At 44.2% G+C, this 22,875-nt stretch overlaps 1 protein-coding gene and 1 long non-coding RNA gene across 6 annotated transcripts in view; one reads left to right on the forward strand and one right to left on the reverse strand.

Moving 5' to 3' along the window:
• Window positions 1–22,875, forward strand: part of LOC132393532 (neural cell adhesion molecule 2-like) — a 1,581,614-nt gene that overhangs the window by 1,518,017 nt on the left and 40,722 nt on the right. For all 5 annotated transcript variants that reach the window (XR_009511912.1, XM_059968913.1, XM_059968912.1 and 2 more), the window contains exons 14-15: window positions 5,198–5,319; window positions 15,139–15,319. Coding sequence is in view for 4 of the 5 variants with exons in the window: in XM_059968913.1 (XP_059824896.1) it covers window positions 5,198–5,319; window positions 15,139–15,319 (303 nt within the window). In the remaining variant the exon portion in view is untranslated. The remainder of the gene's footprint in view (window positions 1–5,197; window positions 5,320–15,138; window positions 15,320–22,875) is intronic.
• LOC132393534 (uncharacterized) overlaps window positions 1–22,875 on the reverse strand; it is a 63,631-nt gene that overhangs the window by 25,433 nt on the left and 15,323 nt on the right. The gene's annotated exons all lie outside the window — the stretch shown is intronic.

Consider the following 22,875-nt stretch of genomic DNA (forward strand, 5'->3'; position numbering starts at 1 on the left):
TCGAAAGCAGTGGAGTTGGTGCACATAGGCAGTGTGCAACATAACTGTAGCCGACTGTCTTGGACATTTCTCTTGAGATCGAAAGACCCTGTTGGACTTTGATAATGTAAGATGCTGCAGGCTTGTTTCCCTTGTTTGATTACTCGGTTGTAGCAAGGACAAGGCCTCAAGCCACAAGTTTGCCTGCTACTGCAGTCCAGGAGAGGAGATGCCAGAGGCGGTGTAGTGTGGCATCCGTGCCCAGGTGGGGGCTGGTCCTCCCATCAGTGCTGCCCTCCAGTGTTCTATTGATGGAATGACAGGCTGGATTGTGTGCATCTGAACACTGCTAACACTGTACCATCAATTTGCAGGGCATGTCGCCCAAGGACTTGGCCTATGTATACATGTTTTTACTTCCATTGCTATGTTTTTTTGCTCACTATTTTGAATGTGCTCTGTATGTTTTGCACCTTGGCCCCAGAGGCTGTATCTGTGTATGGTTGAATGATAATTAAACTTGAATCTGATTTGATAACATCTGTTAGCCACGCGAAAGAGAAACAAGGTGATTCTCAGACTGCAGTAGATACTCTCTGGGAGATCAGAATCAGATCAAGGAAACTGCAAGCAGAGACAGTGAAATAATGTGAACAACAGGGCTATGAACAGTAAACTGCCTGGATACACTTGGCAAGCTGATTCCAGGCTTGGAGCAAGAAATTGCACAGAATATTGGCAAAACATTCAGATAGCATCATTCCAGCCTTTGAGGTTGTCTAACAGTTGTTGACTTGTAGAAGGAAATGTTCTGCAGAGAACAGGTTTCATCACTGTAAAGCTCAATGCATCTGTTCCAAGTACATTTTCTGAAGCTAATTCATTTACATAAAAATGACAATGGAAGTTCAAAGCTTGAAAACTAATCATTCTAGAAGCTATGAATTCCACGGAGATTCTTAATAACTGCACAAATTTACACTCACAAAATTACATACAGATGAACTTAAGAGTTGACAGGCTGATGGAAACATTACCATTAAAGATGACAAAGTAAGGGAAATTGATATCAAAGGTGCTGTGTTGGCACTGGAAGTGTGGAGACCCTTGCAGGCTGCCTCAGCACTATTTTCACTGGTATGATTTGATGCAAGCGATGGATTTCAACTTCTGTTTTGATGCATAAGTGACAAATAAGCCCTGTTAGTCAGGGCTGCCAATTATTTGGGGCAACTAATAAAGAACAAAAAGAAATTGAGCAGGGATTCCTTTGTTTATTTTGGACAGTTTCCCCATTAATTGGGACAGGAAATGGTCAATTAGGTGCACTCGTGTGGCTGTGAGACTCTACACTGTGCTAAGAGTGAACAGTTGTGCTAGTTGTGTATGCTAATCATAAAAAGTACAGCACAGAAACTGGCCATTCAGCCTGTCTAGTCTGTGCTGTGTATTTAAACTGCCTACACCCATTGACCTGCACCGGGACCATGGCCTTTCATACCCCGACCTATCATTTACCTATCTTAAATGTTCACATGCACCACTAGCACTGGCAACTCTCACCACCCTCTGAGTGAAGAGGTTTCCCTCATGATCTCCTTAAACTTTCACCTTTCATCATTAACCCATAGCCTCCGTTTGTAGTCCTACCCAACCTAAGTGGAAAAACCCTAATTGCATTTACCCTATCTATACCATCATAATTTTGTATACCTTGATCAAACCTCCTCTGTCTTCTGCGTTCCAAGGAATAAAATCCTAACCTATTCATCTTTCCTTATAACCCAGGTCCTCCAGACCCCGAAACGTCTCTACACTCTTTCAACCTTATTTAGATAGTTCCTGTTGGTAGGTGACCAAAACTGCACACAATACTCCAAATTAGGCCTCACCAATGTCTTGTCAACTTCAATATAACCTCCCCTCTTCTGCACTGAAGTCAAATGTGCCAATGACCCTATCTACCTGTGACACCACTTTCAATAAATTATGGACCTGTATTCCCAGATCTCTTTGTTCTCCCACTCACTGTGTAAGACATACCCTGGTTGGTCCAAACAAAGTGCAACACCCCATACTTGCACTAAACTCCATCTGCCATTTTTCAGCCCCTTTTTTCCAACTGGTCTAGATCCCTCTACAAGCATGATAGCTTTCCTCGCTGTCCACAACACCCCCAGTCTTGGTGTCATCCACAAATTTGCTGATCCAGTTAATCACATTATTATCCAGATCATTGATATAGATGGCAAACAACAACAGACCCAGCACTGATCCCTGCAGAGCTCCACTAGTCACAGGCCTCCAGTCAGAGAGGTAAGCCTCTACTCCTCTCTCTGGCTTCTCCCACAAAACCAATGCCTAATTGAATTTATTACCTTATCTTGAATGCCAAGAGACTGAACTTACCTGCCCTACCTCCTAAGCAGGACCTTGTCAAGTCCATGTACACAACATCCACTACCTTACCCTCATCAACTTTCCTGGTAACTTCCTCGAAAAGTTCTATATGATTGGTTAGACATGCCCTATCATGCATGAAGCCTTGCTGACTATCCAAATATTTATATATCTGGTCCCTTAGAATATCTTCTAATAACTTTCGCACTGCTGATATTCAGCTCACCAGCCTGTAATTTCCTGGCTTATTTTTACAGCCTTTCTTGAACCACAGTAAACACTGGCTACCCTTTAACCTTCTGGTATCTCAATGTCACTAAGGATGATTTAAATATCTCGGTTAGGGCCCTGGCATTTTCTCCCACTGGGTCCAAGGGAACAGCTTGTCAGGCCCTGGAGATTTATCCACTCTAATTTGCATCAGGATAGCAAACTCCTCCTCTTCTATAGTCTGTACAGGATCCATGAAAATGATACAACACACACAAAATGCTGGTGGAACACAGCAGGCCAGGCAGCATCTATAAGGAGAAGCGCTGTCGACGTTTCGGGCCGAGACCCTTCGTCAGGATTAACTTAAGGGAAAGATAGTAAGAGATTTGAAAGTAGTGGGGGGAGGGGGAAATGCGAAATGATAGGAGAAGACCAGAGGGGGTGGGATGAAGCTAAGAGCAGGAAAGGTGATAGGCAAATGTGATACAGAGCTGGAGAAGGGAAAGGATCATGGGACGGGAGGCCTAGGGAGAAAGAAGGGGAGAGGGGGGAGCACCAGAGGGAGATGGAGAACAGGCAGAGTGATGGGCAGAGAGAGAGAGAAAAAAAAACAAACAACTAAATATGTCAGGGATGGGGTAAGAAGGGGAGGGGGGCATTAACAGAAGTTAGAGAAGTCAATGTTCATGCCATCAGGTTGGAGGCTACCCAGCCGGTATATAAGGTGTTGTTCCTCCAACCTGAGTGTGGCTTCATCTTGACAGTAGAGGAGGCCATGGATAGACATATCAGAATGGGAATGGGACGTGGAATTAAAATGTGTGGCCACTGGGAGATCCTGCTTTCTCTGGCAGACCGAGCGTAGGTATTCAGTGAAACGGTCTCCCAGTCTGCATCGGGTCTCACCAATATATAAAAGGCCACACCAGGAGCACTGGACGCAGTATACCACACCAGCCGACTCACAGGTGAAGTGTCGCCTCACCTGGAAGGACTGTCTGGGGCCCTGAATGGTGGTGAGGGAGGAAGTGTAAGGGCGGGTGTAGCACTTGTTCCGCTTACAAGGATCAATGCCAGGAGGGAGATTGGATGGGGGAGGGGAACGAGTGGACAAGGGAGTCGCGTAGGGAGCGATCCCTGTGGAAAGCAGAAAGAGGGGCGGAGGGAAAGATGTGCTTGGTAGTGGGATCCCGTTGGAGGTGACGGAACTTATGGAGAATTATACATTGGACCTGGAGGCTGGTGGGGTGGTAAGTGAGGACAAGGGGAACCCTATCCCGAGTGGGGTGGCGGGCGGATGGGGTGAGGGCAGATGTGCGGGAAATGGGAGAGATGCGTTTGAGAGCAGAGTTGATGGTGGAAGAAGGGAAGCCCTTTTGTTTAAAAAAGGAAGACATCTCCTTCATTCTGGAATGAAAAGCCTCATCCTGAGAGCAGATGCGGCGGAGACGGAGGAATTGTGAGAAGGGGATAGCCTTTTTGCAAGAGACAGGGTGGGAAAAGGAATAGTCTAGGTAGCTGAGAGAGTCTGTAGGCTTACAGTAGATATTAGTAGATAAGCCATCTCCAGAGATGGAGACAGAAAGATCAAGAAAGTGGAGGGAGGTGTCAGAAATAGACCAGGTAAATTTGAGGGCAGGGTGAAAGTTGGAGGCAAAGTTAATGAAGTCAACGAGCTCAGCACGCGTGCAGGAGGCAGCACCAATGCAGTCATCGATGTTGCAAAGGAAAAGAGGGGGGCGGATACCCGTATAGACTTGGAACATAGACTGTTCCACAAAGCCAACAAAAAGGCAGGCATAACTGGACCCATGCGTGTGGGTGCCTATGGCTACACTCTTGGTTTAGAGGAAGTGGGAGGAGCCAAAGGAGAAATTATTCAGAGTAAGGACTAATTCCGCTAGATGGAGGAGAGCGGTGGTAGAGGGGAATTGGTTAGGTCTGGAATCCAAAAAGAAGCGAAGAGCTTTGAGACCGTCCTGGTTTGAGACCATCCCTTCCCACCGATCTCCCTCCTGGCACTTAATCTTAGAGTGGGTTAAAAGTTCAGCAAGCATCATGGGCTGAAAGACCTGTACTGCTGTAATGTTATTTTTTTTTAATTTTGTGAGCCAGAAATCATCGACTACCAGGCTGAGGGACCACTTCTATCCTGCTGTAATAAGATTATGAAATTGCTCCGTAGTGCAGTAAGATGGAGTCTTGACCTCACAATCTACCTCCTGCACTTTATTGTTTCTCTGCGCTGCGCTTTTACACTTTAAGCAGCATTATTATAGTTTACCTCATTCTAGGTCAGCTTGCACAAGATGGGCCGAAAGGCCCGTGTCTGCTGTATTACTGTACATCAGTGCACTGTGCAATCAATTGATCTGTATGAACAGTATACAAGGCATCATTTCACTGTATAAACATGACCATAATAAACCAATTCTAATACCAATACAAAAAGAGTACCCCTCAGTGCTTTTGATTGCAAGTTGTACATTTGTAAGAAAGTTGTTAGCTGCCTGTATCCTCAGTCTAATGCGAACATACTTGGAGTTCTTATCTGTACTGATGCTAACTAACTAACTAAAGACCTGGCCTCTTTGCTTCTTCGTAGAGGAGCCCGGACCTCCCGCGGTTCAGGGTTACAAAGGCAGCGGCAAGAACTTCAAGCTGGTGGTGACAAAGCAGGACGACGGAGGATCTCCCATCCTGAGATATGTGCTCAAGTACAGGGCTGTGAGTATGACACACACATAATGATAGCGGGCTGGGCTTTGTTGGAGCTGGTGATGTTGATCCAGAGGTTAATTTTACTAAGTGTTACAAGAAAAGATGAAGGTTAGCTTTATTTGTTGCATGTACGTTGAAACATCAAAACACACAGCGAAACGCATCATTTGCTCCGATGGCCAAGACAGTCTGAGTATGTGCTGGGGGCAGACGGCAAGTATCGTCACGCTTCTGGAACCAACATAGCATGCCCATAACTCACTAACCCTAACAGCACATCTTTGGAATACGGGAGGAAACCAGAGCACCCGGAAGAAACCCACACAGTTACAGGGAGAATGTACAAACTCATTACAGCAATCAAGCCCCAATCTTACCCCTGGCGCTGTAAAGAATGGTGCTAACAGTTCAGCAACTGTGCCACTCCGGACAAAGGATAAGAAAAGCAAGGCAAAGATAAAGTAGCTGTGGGCGTCTCACACTCAGACTGGAGATAACAATATTCGAGTGATAACAATTCACCTTCTAAATGGCCAGTTTCAAGTGATGTGACATCTGCTGCTGTAAAGCTGAGAATCTTCTAGAAAAATATAAAATCAGCTCTACCACAAATAGTAAAAATTTACTGAACTATTACATATATCTAGGTGATTATATAAAAATTGTAAGCAAGCATAGGAAAGTTAGTCTACAAGAAAAATAACATTTCTACACCCTAATCCAATGGTTTCGTAGAGCATAAAATAGCACATGAACAGGCCCTTAGGCCCACAATATCTGTACTGGCAATGATACCAACTTATGTTGCAAATCTGCCTTTATTCCTCAGTTTCTCATATCACTTCATCCCCTGCCTATTCTTGTGCCTATCTAACTACCTATAAAACACCAATATCATATTAATTTCCACCACTTCCCCAGCAGTGTGTACCAGGCGCTGGAGGTTTTTGGTTTCACACACCATTCTCTGTAAACGCTAGAGTTCAAAGTTCTAAAGTCAAAGCAAATTTATTATCAAAGTACATATACAACCCCGAGATTCATTTTCTTGCAGACATATTCAATAAATCCTATAATCATAACAGAATCAATGAAAATTTGCACCAACAGGGCAGAGGACCAGTGTGCAAAAGACAACAAACTGTGCAAAAACAAAAATAATTAATAATACATAATTAAACAATAAATATCAAGAACATGAGATGAAAAGTTCCTGAAAGTGAGTCCATTGGTTGTGGTACATTTCAATGATGAGACAAGTGAAGTTGAGTGAAGTTATCCCCTCTGGTTCAAGAACCTGATGGTTAAGGGGTAACAACTGTTCCTGAACCTGTTGGTGAGAGTCCTGAGGCTGCTGTACTTACTTCCTGATGGCAGCAGTGAGAAGAGAGCACGTCCTGGATGGTGGGGTTCCCTGATGATGGATGCTGCTTTCCTGTGACAACACACCGTGTAAATGTGCTCATTGGTGGGGAGGGTTTTACCCATGACGTACTGGGCCATATATCCTGTTGTGTGTGGAAGTCCCAGGAGATCAGCAGTTTCTGAGATACTCAAGCCACCCAGTCTGGCACCAACAATCATTCCATGGTCCAAGTCACTTAGATCACATTTCTTCCCCATTCTGATATTTGGTCTGAACAACAACTGAACCTCTTGACTATGTCTGCATTAAGTTGCTACCACATGATTGCTGATTAGCTATTTGCATAAACGAACAGGCATACTTAATAAAGGGCCACTGAGTAATCTGTATTGTTCACACACCCAACACTGACACAGTTTGCCAAGATCTGTCACTGGAGGAAGTTAGCAGGTAATTGGATGAAAGGAAGCAGGAATGTATTTGAAACTTCCATGAAGAAACATAATATTCCTACTGACTTTTGGGAATTCCTGGATTTTGACAGCTCAGTGTGGGGAAGGAGTATTTTGTAGCGCAGAGTTTATTCCTTCTCTTGCTGTTATCTCCTGCTTCATCCGTGGAAGTGTCTACAGTTCCAGGGTTGACCTCTTCAGCTACCTCAGAATCCATTGAACTGGAGTGGAAGCAAACACACAAGAGATTCTGCAGATGCTTGAGATCCAGACAACACAGACAAAATGCTGGAGGAACTCAGCGGGTGAGGGAGGGGGGAGAATAAACAGTCAATATTTCAGGCCGAGACCAGTCCTGATGCCTGGCTTGCTAGCAGTTTGTGTGGTGTGAAACCAAGTCAGTCTCATTCCTAAGTGTCTCAACCTGAACCATTGATTGTCTATTTCCCTGATCTGCTGAGTTCCTCCAGCTCTCTGTGAGGAGTGGAACTTCTGTCTTGAAGGGTCTCAAGCCAACCCATTGATTGACCATTTCCCTTGAGAGATGGTACCTGTCTTGCTAGCAATTGGCGTCGATTGGAACCGAGTCAGGCTCATTCCCAAGCGTCTCCGCCTGAACCATTGATTGTCCATTCCCCTGAAATACTGAGTTCCTCCAGAGTTTTATGCATTGCTCAAGACATTAACCCTGCTCTACAAAAGACAGTTTGCGATAGTCCTGCCCACCACCAGATGATTGGCACACTCAGCACCATCAATAATCGCTTTGCTTCTGAAAAGAACTTAATCCCAAAATCCCAAATCCATGCAAATTAACTTCCTGTGTACAGTGAGTCCTCCAGCACCACTTTGAAGAAACAATGGGAAGATTGTTCTTGCTCTTGTAGCTGTGGGGGTAATGAGATGAGGGACATCTGTACAGCCATTAATGAATCAAAATATACAAGGTTAATTACACAATTTAGTCACATCTTAAATGAAACACTGATGGCATTGTTTGCAATTCTTTCTTGATGATAAGATTATTGCATTAAGGTGTTACCCAGAAAATAAGATATTTACATGGAATTAATTGGAATTCATGGCACAGAGACAATCCGTTGGCATTGACAGTCTGTTGGCTGTGTTTCACTCTTCTACGTGTTTCATTTATCCAGTAATCCATCTGCTTCCGATACCATATGCCTCCACTAACTAGAACTCAGTCATGGTATTACTAAGTACGCATGTAGTACTGGTGTTTTCCTGCTAGCTCATCTAGAGTCATAGAGAAGTACAGCACAGAAATAGACCCTTCAGCCCATTTAGTCCATGCCAAAACTATTTAACTGCCTACTCCCATTGATCTACACCCTGTCCAACGCCCTCCATACCCCTGTTATCCACGTACCTATCCAAACTTCTTTTTAAATTTTGAAATCGAGTTTTCATGCACCACTTACACTGGCAGCTCATTCCACTCTCTCATGACCCTCCCAGTGAAGACGTTTCCCCTCATGTTCCCCTTAAATGATTCACCTTTCATTCTTAACCCATGACCTTTGGTTGCAGTCTGACCCAACCATCGGTGGGAAAAGCCAGCTTGCATTTACCCTATCTGCACCCCTCATAATTTTGTACACCTCTATCAAATCTGCTGTCAGCCCTCTACATTCTGAACAACAAAGTCATAAGCTATTCTAGCTTACTTTCTAACTCGGTTCCTCCGGACCCGGCACAGCAAGGAGCAGGCCCTTCCTGCTATCAGTGCCGTGCCGCCCGGCAATCCCCATAGCCTAATCACGGGACAACTTAAGATAACCAACTAACCTACCAACTGATACGTCTTTGCACTGTGGGAGAAAACTGGAGCATCCGGAGGAAACCCACACAGTTACTGGGAGAGTGTACAAGCTCCTTACAGGCAGAGGCAGGAATTGCACCCAGGTCATCTGTACTGTAAACAGCTGTGCTAACCACTACTCTACCATGCTGCTCTAAGTATGTTTACAGAGCCAAGCCAAGGCTTCATTGTTTAGAACACAGAGCAGGGAACAACACAGGAACTGGGCCCTTCAGTTCACAATGTCTGTGCTGATCTACACTACTGTGCAAAGTCTTCGGCACCCTAGCTATACATATGTGCCTTAGACTTTTGCACGGTACTGTAGTAACTTTATGTATTGCACCGTACTGCTGCCACAAAAGAAAACAAATTTCATGACATATATGAGTAATGATAAACCTGATTCTGATATGGGTCTGTATTTGTGTATTGAGAGTGGGAAGGGTGCAGGGAAAGGGGAATCTTGGTTGGGAAAGGGGAAGGGAGAGGGGGGAGTGGGAAGCACCAGAGAGACATTCTGTAATGATCAATAAATAAGTTGTATGGAATCAAATGACCTTGCAGGTGGGGAGGTGTCTCAGGGCAGGTGGGGAGGGTGTACCTACACCAATCCCACCCCCACCCTTAGCACTCCTCTGCCACCTGTCCCACATCCCTCCCACAGTGCTCCAACATCCTTTGCTCCCACCAGAGTTACAAACTTTCTCTCCACTCCACTTGGACAAATACAGTACTGTGCAAATGTCTTAGCACCCAATGTGCCTCAGACTCACTGCACAGTACTATAACTGAAGCAAACTATCTGCAGGTAGTTTGCATCCCACCATTCCCGATCTGTCCACATGTCCTATAAATATTGCTATCGTTTCTGCCTCTACCTTCTCCTTTGGAGCGCGTTCCAGGAACCTACACCAGAATCCATCATCAAGAACCCCCACCATCAAGACCACGCTCTCTTCTCGCTACCATTGGGCAGGAGATACAGGAGTCATAGGTCCCACCCCAGCAGGCTGAGTAACAGTTATTACCCTTCAACCACCAGGCTCCTTAACCAGCATGTGTAACTTTGCTCACCTCAACACTGAACTGATTCCACAACCTACAGACTCACTTTCAAAGACGCTAAAACTCACCTACTCAGTATTACATAACTTATTTCTTATGATTATTTGCTTTTTTCTGTATTTGCACAGTTTGTCTTCTTTTAGACTTTAGCTGTTTGTCTGTTTGTGTACTTATTCTTTGATTCCATTGTGCTGTATTTATTTGTATCCAACACGAGGGGGCATAGTTTTAAGGTGCTTGGAAGGAGGATCAGAGGGGATGTCAGGGGTAAGGTTTTCCAGACAGAGAGTGGTGGGTGTGTGGAATGCACTGTCAGAGATGGTGGTGGAGGTGGATACAACAGGGTATTTTAAGAGGCTCTTAAATATGTACGTGGAACTTAGAAAAATAGAAGACTATATGGTAAGGAAATTCTAGGCAGTTTCTAGAGTAGGTTACAGGGTCAGCACAACATTGTGGGCCGAAGGGCCTGTAATGTTCTGGCGATTTCTATGTTCTATGCTCCACTGGCGAGGGTCCAGACAATGCTTACAGAAACGATTGCTTAAATGAAAGGGTTAACATATGAGGAGGGTTTGTTTGCTCTGGGCCTGAACCTGTCCAAATACCTTTTAAATGCTATCAATATACCTGCCTCAGCCACTTCTTCTGGCAGCTGATTCCACATATTGACAACCCAATGGGTGAGAGAATTCCTGCTATACCTCACCCTTCTCACCTTAAAACTATGTTCTCCAATCCTCTTCCTCCGTGAATCACAGTGGACTGAATGGTCTCCTCCAGTGTGGCAAACCTTCTATGGTCCTTTAAAACAACTAAATCATTACTCAATCCATCACACACTGGGTGGTGTAGTGTAGAATGAGTCTCCGCAATTAAACAGGCAAAATTAACAGAATAATGGCACACTCACTCATACTACGGATATATGTCTATGCCTCTGACTGAGTGTAACTTAGTGCCTATCTGTGTGTATGAGTAAATGTTTGCCTGGTATGTGTATATGTCTGTCTGAATGTGTTTGTATCTATATGTGTATATATGTATCTGAATATACACACATAGATTTTATATATAAGCAGATATTGAATGCTGTCATCACCAAACAGGAAAATGGCCATCCGAAGGCAATTCAAGTCACAGTCGGACTGTTTGAAGAAGTCTCTGCTTAATTATCATCATTATATAACCTGTGGCACCAGAGGCCCCAACAAACTAGACCACTGCTATACTATGATTAGGAATGGCTCGACCGCATTTTGGGAAATCTGATCACTCGACTGTCCTTCTCCTGCCTGCGTTCAGGCCGAGGCTAAGCAGCATTGTTCCAGAAGATCACGGGAGGCAAAGAAGCAGTTATGGCAATGCTTCGCATTGGGGGACAGGGCCAAAAACTCAAAGGATCTGAATAAGTACGCCATGATTGTCAGGGACTTTATGAAAACAGTCGTGAATGAGTGTGTCCCCACAAAATCATTCAGAGTCTTCCCCAACCAGAAGCCCTGGATGAACCAGAAGATCCGCAGTCTGCTGAGGGCCAGTGGTATTCAGGTGTGGTGATCAAGTTCAAGACAAGAGGTCCAGGTACAATCTCTGGCAACCGACTGCACATGTGAAGTGGCAATCCCGGACCAAACTTGAACTACTGGGGGATGTTCAACAGCTGTGGCAGGGCTTGAATGCTATTACCTCTTACAAAGAGAAACCAAGAGACAAAGCCTTTCTTCCCTGGCTAGAAAGATCCCACCCATCCGTCTAGCGTCCTTTTTGACCTTCTACCATCAGCCAGGAGACACTGATGCATAAACACAGAATGGTCAAAATGGGAAACAGTTTCTTCTCTCGGGGCATTAGGCTTCTGAACTGCCTGCCGCATCACATTCAAAATGTCACTGGTTAATCTGTTCTGTGCCCTAATTTATGCACTTTGCTTTGCTTATTTCTGCATATATCATTTGTAGATTTTATTCTTAATTTCCTGTGTTATGAGAAGCGTAGTCTCATTTGTCAGTATGCATGTATATAGTTAAATGGCAATAAACTTGCTTGAGTGATAAGCTCCATGCCTTCTATGCTCGTTTTCAACATTAAAACATGGAGGAACTTTGACAAGCTCCCACAACCCCCCAATGACACTGTGATATCAATCTCTGAGAATGACATGAGAGCATCCATCAGCAGGGTGAATCCACGAAAAGCACCTGGACCAGATGAGGTACTTGGCCGAGTACTAAAGACCAGTGCTGGCCAACTGGCTGGCGTGTTCACCGATATCTTTAACCTCATGCTTTGACGATCTGATTTAACCAGCTGATTTAACCAGCTTCCAATTATAACCAGTGCCTAAGAAGAATGTGGTAAACTTCCTCAATGACTATCTCCCAATAACACTTGCATCCACTATGGTGAAGTGCTTTGAGAGGCTGGTGATGAAACATTATCAACTCCTGGCTGAGAGGCGACTTGGATCCACTCCAATTTGACTACCAGCACAACACATCCACGGAAGATGCCATTTCATTGACTCTTCACTCAATCCTGGGAAGTCTGAACAGCAAAGATGCATATCAGGATGTTCTTAATCAACTAGAGCTCAGCATTCAATACTACCATTCCCTCAAAATTAATAAGTTTCAAGAACTTAGCCTCAATACCTCCTTGTGTAATTGGATCCTCAATTTCCTCACTTGCTGACCCCAGTCAGTTTGGATTGGCATCAACATCCCCTCCATAATCAACATCAGCACAGGAGCACCATAAGGCTGCTCGCTTAGCCACTGCTCTATTCATTTTAGACTGATGATTGTGAGGCTAATGTAGTTCCAATGCCATATTTAAGTATACTGACAGCACCACTGTTGTTGACCGAATCAGAGGTGGTGATGAATCAGTATGTAGGAGGGAGATTAAAATTCTGGCTGAGTGGTGCCACAACAATCTCTCACGCAATGTCAGCAAGACCAAGGAACTGACTATTGACTTCAGGAGGAGGAAACTGGAGGTTCATGAGTCAGTGCTCATCGGGGATCAGACGAGGAGAGGGTCAGCAGCTTTAAATTCCTCAATGCTATCTTTTCAGAGTTTTTGTGCTGGACCAGCACATAGGGCAATTATAAGGAAAGAACAACAGCTCTTCTACTTCCTTGGAAGTTCTGAAGACTTAGAATGTCATGTAAAATTTTGACAACCGTCTGTAGATGAGTGATGGAGAATTTATTGACTGGTTGCATCATGACCTCAGAATCAGGTTTATCATCTCCGGCATGTGTCATGAAATTTCTTAACTTAGCAGCAGCACTTCAATGCAATACTTAATATATAATAATAATAAAGTAAATCAATTACAGTATGTATGCTGAATAGATTAAAAACCATGCAAAAACAAGTAATATATATTTAAAAAGTGAGGTTGTGTTCACAGGTTCAATGTCCATTTACGTATCATATACCAGAGGGGAAGAAACTGTTCCTGAATCGCTGAATGTGTGCCTTCAGGCTTCTGTGCCTCCTCCTTGATGGTAACAATGAGAAAAGGACATGCCCTGGGTGCTGGAGATCCTTAATAATGGAGGCTGCCTTTCTGAGACACCGCTCCTTGAAGATGTCCTGGGTACTTTGCAGGCTAGTACCCAAGATGGAGTCAGCTACATTTACAACACCCTGCAGCTTCTTTCGGTCCTGTACAGTAGTTCCCCCATACCAGACAGTGATGAAACCTGTCAGAATGCTCTATATGGTACATCCATAGAAGTTTTTGAGTGTATTTATTGGCATACCAAATCTCTTCAAACTTCTAATGAAGTATAGTTGCTGTCTTGCCTTCTTTATAACTACATTGCTATGTTGGGACCAGGTTAGATCCTCAGAGATCTTGACACCCAGGAACTTGAAACTGCTCACTCCTTCCACTTCTGATCCCTCTGTCCCATTGTCTTACCCTTCCAGAAATGCACAATCAGCACTTTCATCATACTGATGTTGAGATGTTGAGTGCCAGATTGTTGCTGTGACACCATTCCACTAGTTGGCATATCTTGTTCCTGTATGCCCTCTCATCACCACCTGAGATTCTACCAACAATGGTTGTATCATCAGCAAATTTACAGATGGTATTTGAGCTATGCCTAGCCACACAGTCATGGGTATAGTGACAGTAGAGCAGACACATCCCTGAGGTGCACCAGTGTTGGTTGTCAGCAAGGAAGTGATGTTATCACCAATCCACATAGATTGTGGTCTTTCGTTTGAGAAGTTGAGGATCCAATTGCAGAGGGAGGTACAGAGGTTATACCTGGTATAGAAAGACCAATACCCTTGAATGGAAAATCCTAAAAAAGTAATGGGTACCAACCTGTCCATCATGGGTAAAGCCCTCCCCACCATTGAGCACAAAGCGCTGTTGCAAGAAAGCAGCATCTATCATCAAGGACCCAGCCACCCAGGCCATGCTCTCTTCTCACTGCTGCCATCATGAAGAAGGTACAGGAGCCTCAGGAATCACACCATCAGGTTCAGGAACAGTTATTGCCCCTCACCCTTGGGCCGTTGAACCAGAGGGGATAACCACTCAGTTTCATTTGCCCCATCACTGAGTTGTCCCCACAACATATAAACTCACTTCCAAGGACCCTAAATTTCATGTACTCAATATTTATTGCTTAATTAATTATTATGTTTTTCTCTCTCATATTTGCAGTTTGTTGCCTTTTTCACGTTGGTTGTTTGTCCATCTTGTTGGGCATGAACTTTCATTGATTCTATGGTGCTTCTTGGACTTCACAAGAAAACAAATCTCAGGGTTGTATCGGGTGACATATACATACTTTGATAATAAATTTACTTTGAACTTTGAACTCTGCACAGTGCGTGTGTGTGTGTGTGTTTGTGAGTGGACATCGATCTACAAGTGTGTGCATGTGTGGACTGTAAGTCCGTGAGTGTATTTGTACATCTGTGAATATGTTTGTGTGTGTGAACACTTGTGCGTGTGCATGAGCGTATGTGCATGTGCAAGAAATGTGTGCACATACACACAAGAATACTCCAGCAGCACGCTCCATTGAAACTGAGCATCTGACAGAGCTCCTTGCTTACAGCTGTGTTTCACCTGCCCACAGAAAGACAAGGAGGAAGAATGGGTGCAGAAGGTAACACCGGGAGGCCAGGACTCCATCACCCTGGAACAGCTCCAATGGGACGTGCAGTACCAGGTCCAGATCACAGCCGTCAACAAGTTGGGATCTTCCGAGCCAACCTTCTATGAGTTTACCATGCCACCAAAGCCCAACACCATTGCCAGTAAGTCGCCTGACGTCATTGGTTTATATCAGATGGAAAGGGACTGTGTAAATTGTCGCTCCAACACCTTTGGTAGGAGGCCCTCACCCTCTTACAGGGTCATTTACTTTCTAAAAGGTCTATGAACCCATGAAGAATATCTTGTGCGCTGTTTATTTATTGTCACTTATAGTGTGTTTCATGTATTGCACTGTACTGCTGCTGCAAAACAACAAACATTCTGATTCCCATTCCAACCATTATCTGCATGTCCATATATGCTCTGGATAGCAAGACTCATCTCCAATAAGTCCTTAAAGAATTGCATACCTTAGTGATTCCTGGTCTTCCAATGTTCGCTTGGAATTCTCATTTCCTTCCTGCTGCCACATCTCCATCTCCATAACCTCCTACAGTTGACAGTCCCCCAAGATCTCCCCACCCCTCTAATTCCAAACCCTTGCACTGCTGCCCTGACATAACTCAGAAGCAGAAGGTGGGGAGTGTTCTCCACCAGTCAACAAGGTCAAGGCTGATCAACTTCCTGAAGAAGGGTCTCAGCCTGAAACATTGACTGATTATTCCTCTCTACAGATGCTGCCTGGTTTGCTGAATTCCTCCAACATCTTGTGTGTGTTACATAGAGACATAGAAATCTACAGCACGTTACAGGCCCTTCAGCCCACAACGTTGTGCCAACCATGTAGCCTACGCTAGAAACTGCCTTAGAAACTCCCTACCGCATAGTTCTCTATTTTCATGTACCATGTACCTATCTAAGAGTCTCTTAAAAGACCCTATTGTGTCCACCTCTACCACTATCTCTGGTAGTGCATTCCACACACCCACCACTCTGTGTGAAAAACTGACCACTGACATTCCCCCTTGTACCTACTTCCAAGCACCTGAAAACTGTACCTCCTCGTGTTAGCCCCGGGAGAAACCTTCTGGTTATCCACATTGTGCTGAAGGTAAGAGAAGGTATGAGGAGATAAGCTCTTCTTTTTATTTTTTCAGTCCTGATGCAGGGTCTTGACCTGAAACATTGACAATTCCTCACCACCACTGCCCCACCCCACAGATTCTGCTCAAAGCACTGACTTCCACCAGCCGATTGTTGCTTGTGAATGTAGTTCCCAGTCTAATTGGGTGAACTTTCAGTAAACAGAACCCGAAGCAATACTTTCCATTATATTAGCCTTTACTTTCTAAATACTAAATCATAATTTTCCAAAGAGAAACTAGGCATGAAGATGATGAAACAACACTAAATAAAGCATTTTAAATTAGTTTTCAAACTCTGCTGTTTTGCAAAGATTTGAGAAGACAAAGCTCTGTATAGAATGTTTCACCAGCAAATTCCAATCCCTTGGCCCATGGTATAAGACTATAAGAAATGGGAGCAGAATTAGGCCATTTGGCCCATCAAATCTGCTCCACTCTTCTATCATGGCTGATTTATTTTCCCGCTGAACCCTATGCTCTGGCCTTCTCTCCATAACTTTTGATGTCCTTACTAATCAAGACCTATCAACCGCTGCTTTCAATATAGCCAATACTTTGCCTCCACCACTGACTGTGGCAATGAATTCCACAGATTCACCACCCTCTGGCTAAAGAAATTTATCCTCATCTAATTTCTAAAGAGATGTCCTTCTATTCTGAGGATGACCCCTCTGGTAGTAGGCTCTCCCACTATAGAAGACATCCTCTCCACAACCACTCTATCTAGGCCTTTCAATATTTTACAAGTTTCAATGAGACCCCCCCCCCCCCACCCCATTCTTCTAAACTTCAGCAAGTACAGGCCCAGAGCCTTCAAACAAATCTTTTTCTGTATTTTTTTTCTGGTGCTTTTCAGCTTTTTCAAAACTGACACAAATACATGATCCTGCTGAGGGACGTGGTTTTCAGTTCACATTAGCTTGCCCAGGAAGAATACTGATTTGTTTTGTCCATGAATACATTTAGCTGGGTGAGTGCATAATACAGCTGATGCAATCTAAAAGCTTGATGCATTCCAAGCAGCACATATATACCACACTCCGATCACACTGGGTTACAGCTCTCATTAATGCAAGACTTGTTCCCTCAGTAGTCTAATCTTCCTTTTAAAGCCTGCTCCTTTTTTTTCTTCTGGAGCCATCCAGGCAATAAAGGATTTGCATTTTATAACAGTGTCTTCTATAACCTCTGGACATACACTGTAGCCATGTGCAGAGCTCCAGGGGCCAATTCATAAGTACATGGAGTAGGTCATACCATCCCTCAAGCCAACTCAGAACGAAAAGATCAGCACTGATGTTTCGCATCATTGCATAGCGGGTAGCGCAGAGGAGGTTGCTGGCTGAATTAGAGGGCGTAAGGAGAGGGCAGATAAACTGAATTGTTTTCTCTAGAGTGTTGGAAGCTGATGGAAGTTTATGAAATTATGAGTGATATGGATAAGGCAGACATTCTGAATCTTTCTTCCCAGGACAGAAATAACAACATTTCTCAAACTCAAGGGGACATTGCCTCATGGATCCAGAACTGGTTTGCCCACAGAAGGCAAAGAGTGGTTGTAGACAGGTCATATTCTGCATGGAGGTTGGTCACCAGTGGAGTGCCTCGGGGATCTGTTCCAGGCCACTACTCTTTGTGATTTTTATAAATGACCTGGATGAGGAAGTGGAGGGATGGGTTAGTAAGTTTGCTGATGACACAAAGGTTGGAGGTCTTGTGGATTGTGTGGAGGGCTGTCAGAGTTTTCAGCGGGGCATTGATAGGATGCAAAACTGGGTTGAGAAGTGGCAGATAGAGTTCAACCCAGATAAGTGTGAGGTGGTTCATTTTGGTAGGTCAAATATAATGGCAGAATATAGTATTAATGGTAAGACTCTTGGCAGTGTGGAGGATCAGAGGGATCTCGGGGTCCGAGTCTAAAGAACGCTCAAAGCAGCTGCGCAGATTGACTCTGTGGTTAAGAAGGCGTACAGTGTATTGACCTTCGTCAATCGTGGAATTGAATTTAGGAGCCCAGAGGTAATGTTAAAGCTATATAGGACCCTGGTCAGACCCCACTTGGAGTATTGTGCTCAGTTCTGGTTGCCTCACTACAGGAAGGATGTGGAAGCCATAGAAAAGAGGAGATTTACAAGGATGTTGCCTGGATTGGGGAGCATGCCTTATGAGAATAGGTTGAGTGAACTCAGCCTTTTCTCTTTGGAGCGACGGAGGATGAGAGGTGACCTGACAGAGGTGTGTAAGATGATGAGAGGCATTGATCAGTGTGGATAGTCAGAGGCTTTTTCCCAGGGCTGAAATGGTTGCCACAAGAGGACACAGGTTGAAGGTGCTGGGGAGTAGGTACAGAGGTGATGTCAGGGTTAAGTTTTTTTACTCAAAGAGTGGTGAGTGCGTGGAATGGGCTGCCGGCAACAGTGGTGGAGGCGGATATGATAGGGTTTTTTAAGAGGCTTTTGGATAGGTACATGGTGCTTAGAAAAACAGAGGGCTATAGGTAAGCCTAGTAATTTCTAAGGTAGGGACATGGTCGGCACAACTTTGTGGGCCAACTTTGTGGGCCTACAGCCTGTATCGTGCTGTAGGTTTTCTATGTTTCTTTAAACAATAAGACCAACTTGTTATTCTAAATATTGATAATAATATCTCTTTTCGCTGCTGTCGTCAGGAAGAAGGTACAGGAGCCTCAGGACTTATGTCACCAGGTTCAGGAACAGTTATTACCCCTCAACCATCAGCCTCCTGAACCAAAGGGGATAGATAACTTCACTCAACTTCACTTGCCCCGTCATTGAAATGCTCCCACAACCTATGGACTTAGTTCCAAGGACACTTCATCACATGATCTTAAAATTTATTGTTTTATTTATTTATTGTTATTATTTCTTTCTTTTTGCATTTGCACAGTTTGTTGTCTTTTGCATTCTGATTGAACACTCACTTTGGTGCGGTTTTTCATTGACTATTAAGGTTGTTATTTTATTATGGATAAATTGAGAATGCCCAAAATAAAATGAATCTCAGGGTTCCATAAGGTGACATATAGGTACTTTGATAATAAAATTTACTTTGAGTTTTTTTTTCTACATTACACACTGTGAGCAAGAAGTCAAGTGCTCCAAGGTAAAGAATCGCAAAGGTTCATGTCCCTCCTAAAGAGGAAATCTTGAGTCTACCACAGGTTCTGGGCTCTCCTTCCCCCGTAATAAAAGCTCACATACATTTGACTTCCGAATTACTTACAAGAAGCAGGAGCAGTATTAGGCCATTTGGCCCATCGAGTCTGCTCCCCGTTCTATTATTGACTGATTTATTATCCCCCTCAACCCCATCCTCCTGTCTTCTTCACGTAACCTTTGACACCCTTACTAATCTAGAACTGGTTAACCTCCACTTTAGATGTGCCCAATGACTTTGCCTCCACAATGACAAGCAAAAGACGAAGCATGCAAAAAACAAATAAATAAATAATATTGAGAACATGAGCTGTAGAGTCTATGAATATGTCCATAGGTTGTGGAATCAGTTCAGTGTTGAGGTGACTGAAGTTATCCACGCAAGTTCAGAAGTCTGATGGTTGGAGGGTAATAACTCTTCCTCAACCTGGTTGTGTGGGATCTGAGGCTCCTGGACCTCCTTCCCAATGGCTGCAGCAAGAAGGGAGGGCAGCCTGGATGGTGGGGGTCCTTAATGATGAATGCTGCTATCTTGTGGCAAAATCCACCATCAAACACTATCTAACACTGCCCAAATGGATCTGAAGGGAGGTGGTGAGAATGGGGTACAAAATGGGTCAGGGTGAGCTTAGTAAAAAAATTGGTGAGTGACCTTGGCCTGACAAAAGGTCCATTTGTCTGTGATTTTATAACGTTGCTGGAAGTGGGTGCCTGGATTATGTGCTTCTGAGAAGTGGGGCAAATGCACAAAATGTTTTCACTTTATACTACCATCTGAGCCACTGCTGAGACGAGTAAAGGAGCTGTATGTTAAAACTGTGAGTTATATGATCCATTGCTGAGGTAGGGTAAGGGCTGTGTAGGCTAGTTCAAGATTGTGGTGGTTGTATGTAAGTAGCTACTCCTGAACCTGGAGGTGTGTGACTTCAGGTTTCTGTACCTCCCGCCTAGGAGTAGATGTGAAGCCAAGGAGATGAGTGGTTCAACTGCTCAAACTGACCATGGATATTTTTTATTAATGGAGGTACAGTACGCAAGAGCAGGGAATCCTTTGGTCCACTTGAACAAATACTTTTGTTTTCTCCCATTCTGGTGGCCTTCTCTCCCTTTTCTGCAGCTCAGACAAATGAGAGGTGACCTCATTGAAACATATTGAATGGTGAAAGTCCTTGGTAGAGTGGATGTGGAGAGGATGTTTCCTATGATGGGAGAGTTTGAGACCAGAGACACAGACTCAGAATACAGGGGTGTCCTTTTAGAACAGAGATGAGGAGGAATTTCCTTAGCCAGAGAGTGGTGAATCTGGTGAATTCTTTGCCACAGGCAGCTGCAGAGGTCAAGTTTTATGTATATGTAAGGCAGAGTTTGATAGATTTTTGATTGGTCAGGGCATGAAGGCATACGGGGAGAAGGCAGGAGTTTGGGGCTGAGAGAAAAATTGGATCAGCCATGATGAAATGGCAGAATAGGCTCAATGGGCCAAATGGTGTAATTCTGTCTATCTTATAGTCCCCTCCCCAACCCTTATGACCTGCCTATCACTTCCCTCTAAGCTCTCCACCTCCTTCCCATGGTCTACTGTCTGCCTCCCCCAAAAATTTCCTTTCTTCAGTCCATTTATCACCTTCAGCTTCTGCCATCACTCCCTTTCAAGACACCTCTCCCACACAAGTCTCACCTTGTCTCATCTATCCCCGATCAGCTCGTGCCTCTCCTGATCCCCTACCTTTTATTCAGGCTTCTTTCCCCTTCCTTTCCAGTCCCACCGAAGGGTCTTGGCCTGAAACATCGATTGTTCTCTTCCTTCCACAGATGCTGCCTGACCTGCTGAGTTCCTCTGACATTTCACATGCGTTCCTCAACATTTCCAACATATAACATAGAATAGAACAGCACAGGCCCCTCAGCCCACAATCTTATGCCAACTTATAACATCCTAACTCTTTGCAAACTCTCTCATGTCTCTGACTAGCCAGAGGAATGTATTTGTGTTTTAATGAGCTTGCATTTCATTCTTGTCAATTCTATCTCTTTTGTGATACAGGTCACATGAACCTCAAAACACCAAATGAAATGTGTTATTTGTGTTAATGTCCAGCATAGTCCAAATATGTGCCAGTGGCAGGCCACATGTGTAACCACACTTCCAGTACCAACATGTCACACCCAGAACTTACTAACCATTACTGATCCATGTTATATATTTAATATTTCAATAATATTGTAAATATATTGTGTGATAAAGCATTCTTGTTTGTTTAAACAGTTAATCACAGGCAATATGTGAAAAGAAGTGAATTACCTCACCACATGATAGAAAACCCATGCAGTCACAGGGAGAATATGTATGTGACCTCAACAGACTCAAAGGTGAAGTGTCCCCTCACTTGGAAGGACTGTTTGGGGCCCTGAATGGTAGTGAGAGAGGAGGTGTAGGAGCAAGTGTAACACTTGTTGCACTCACAAGGATAAGTGCCAGGAGGGGAGGATGAATGGACAAGGGAGTCACGTAGGAAGCAGTCCCTACAGAAAGCAGAAAGTGGAGTGGGTGGGCAAGGAGGGAAAGATGTGCTTGGTGGTGGGATCCCACTGGAGATGGTGGAAGTTTCAGAGAACTATGTGCTAGAAGCGGAGGCTGGTGGGGTGGTAGGTGAGAACAAGAGGAACCCTATCCCTGGCAGCGTGGCGGGATGATGGGGTAAGAGCAGACTTGCATGAAATGGAAGAGATGTGGTTGAGGGCAGCATTGATAGTGGAGGAAAGGAAGCCCCTTTCTTTGAAAAAAGAGGACATTGTTACATGAGCGTGGCAGTGGACAAACCCAAGAGCAGAACATGAGCACAGAGGCAGAGTCAAGAGGCGTTTATTGACATAGTGAGTGTGGAATCAGTATCCAGGAGAGCCCTTACCTGGAGTCCTGGATTGGGAGAGAATCTAGGAGCAATGCTAGACTTAGAACAGCCAGTCCTAAGAACCATGAAACAAGGTTACTCTCACAAGAGTCCACCAACAAACTGGCAGCTCCTTGTTGTGATCACAGGGTCTTTATCCTGCATTTTCTGATGGAAAGCAGGTGTGTGTGGTTAGTGGAACCTGGGAATGATTAGAAACTAAACGAAGGGATTGAGGCCCAATTCCTGAATTAAATAACAAGGTGGGGGACTGTCAGAAGGGACCATAGCAAACATCTCCTTTGTTCTAGAATTAAACGCATTTTTCATGAACGTGGACCATAGCCCACCATACTCCTACCATCCATGTACCTATCCGAACTTCTCCTAAACATTGGAATCAAAATTGCATCCACTAGTTACAATGGCAGCTTATTCCACACTCTCACCATCCTCCGAGTGAAGAAAGTTCCCCTCATGTTCCCCTTAAATTTCTCACCTTTCA

The sequence above is a fragment of the Hypanus sabinus genome, chromosome 4, assembly GCF_030144855.1.
Source record: "Hypanus sabinus isolate sHypSab1 chromosome 4, sHypSab1.hap1, whole genome shotgun sequence".
Lineage (NCBI taxonomy): Eukaryota > Metazoa > Chordata > Chondrichthyes > Myliobatiformes > Dasyatidae > Hypanus > Hypanus sabinus.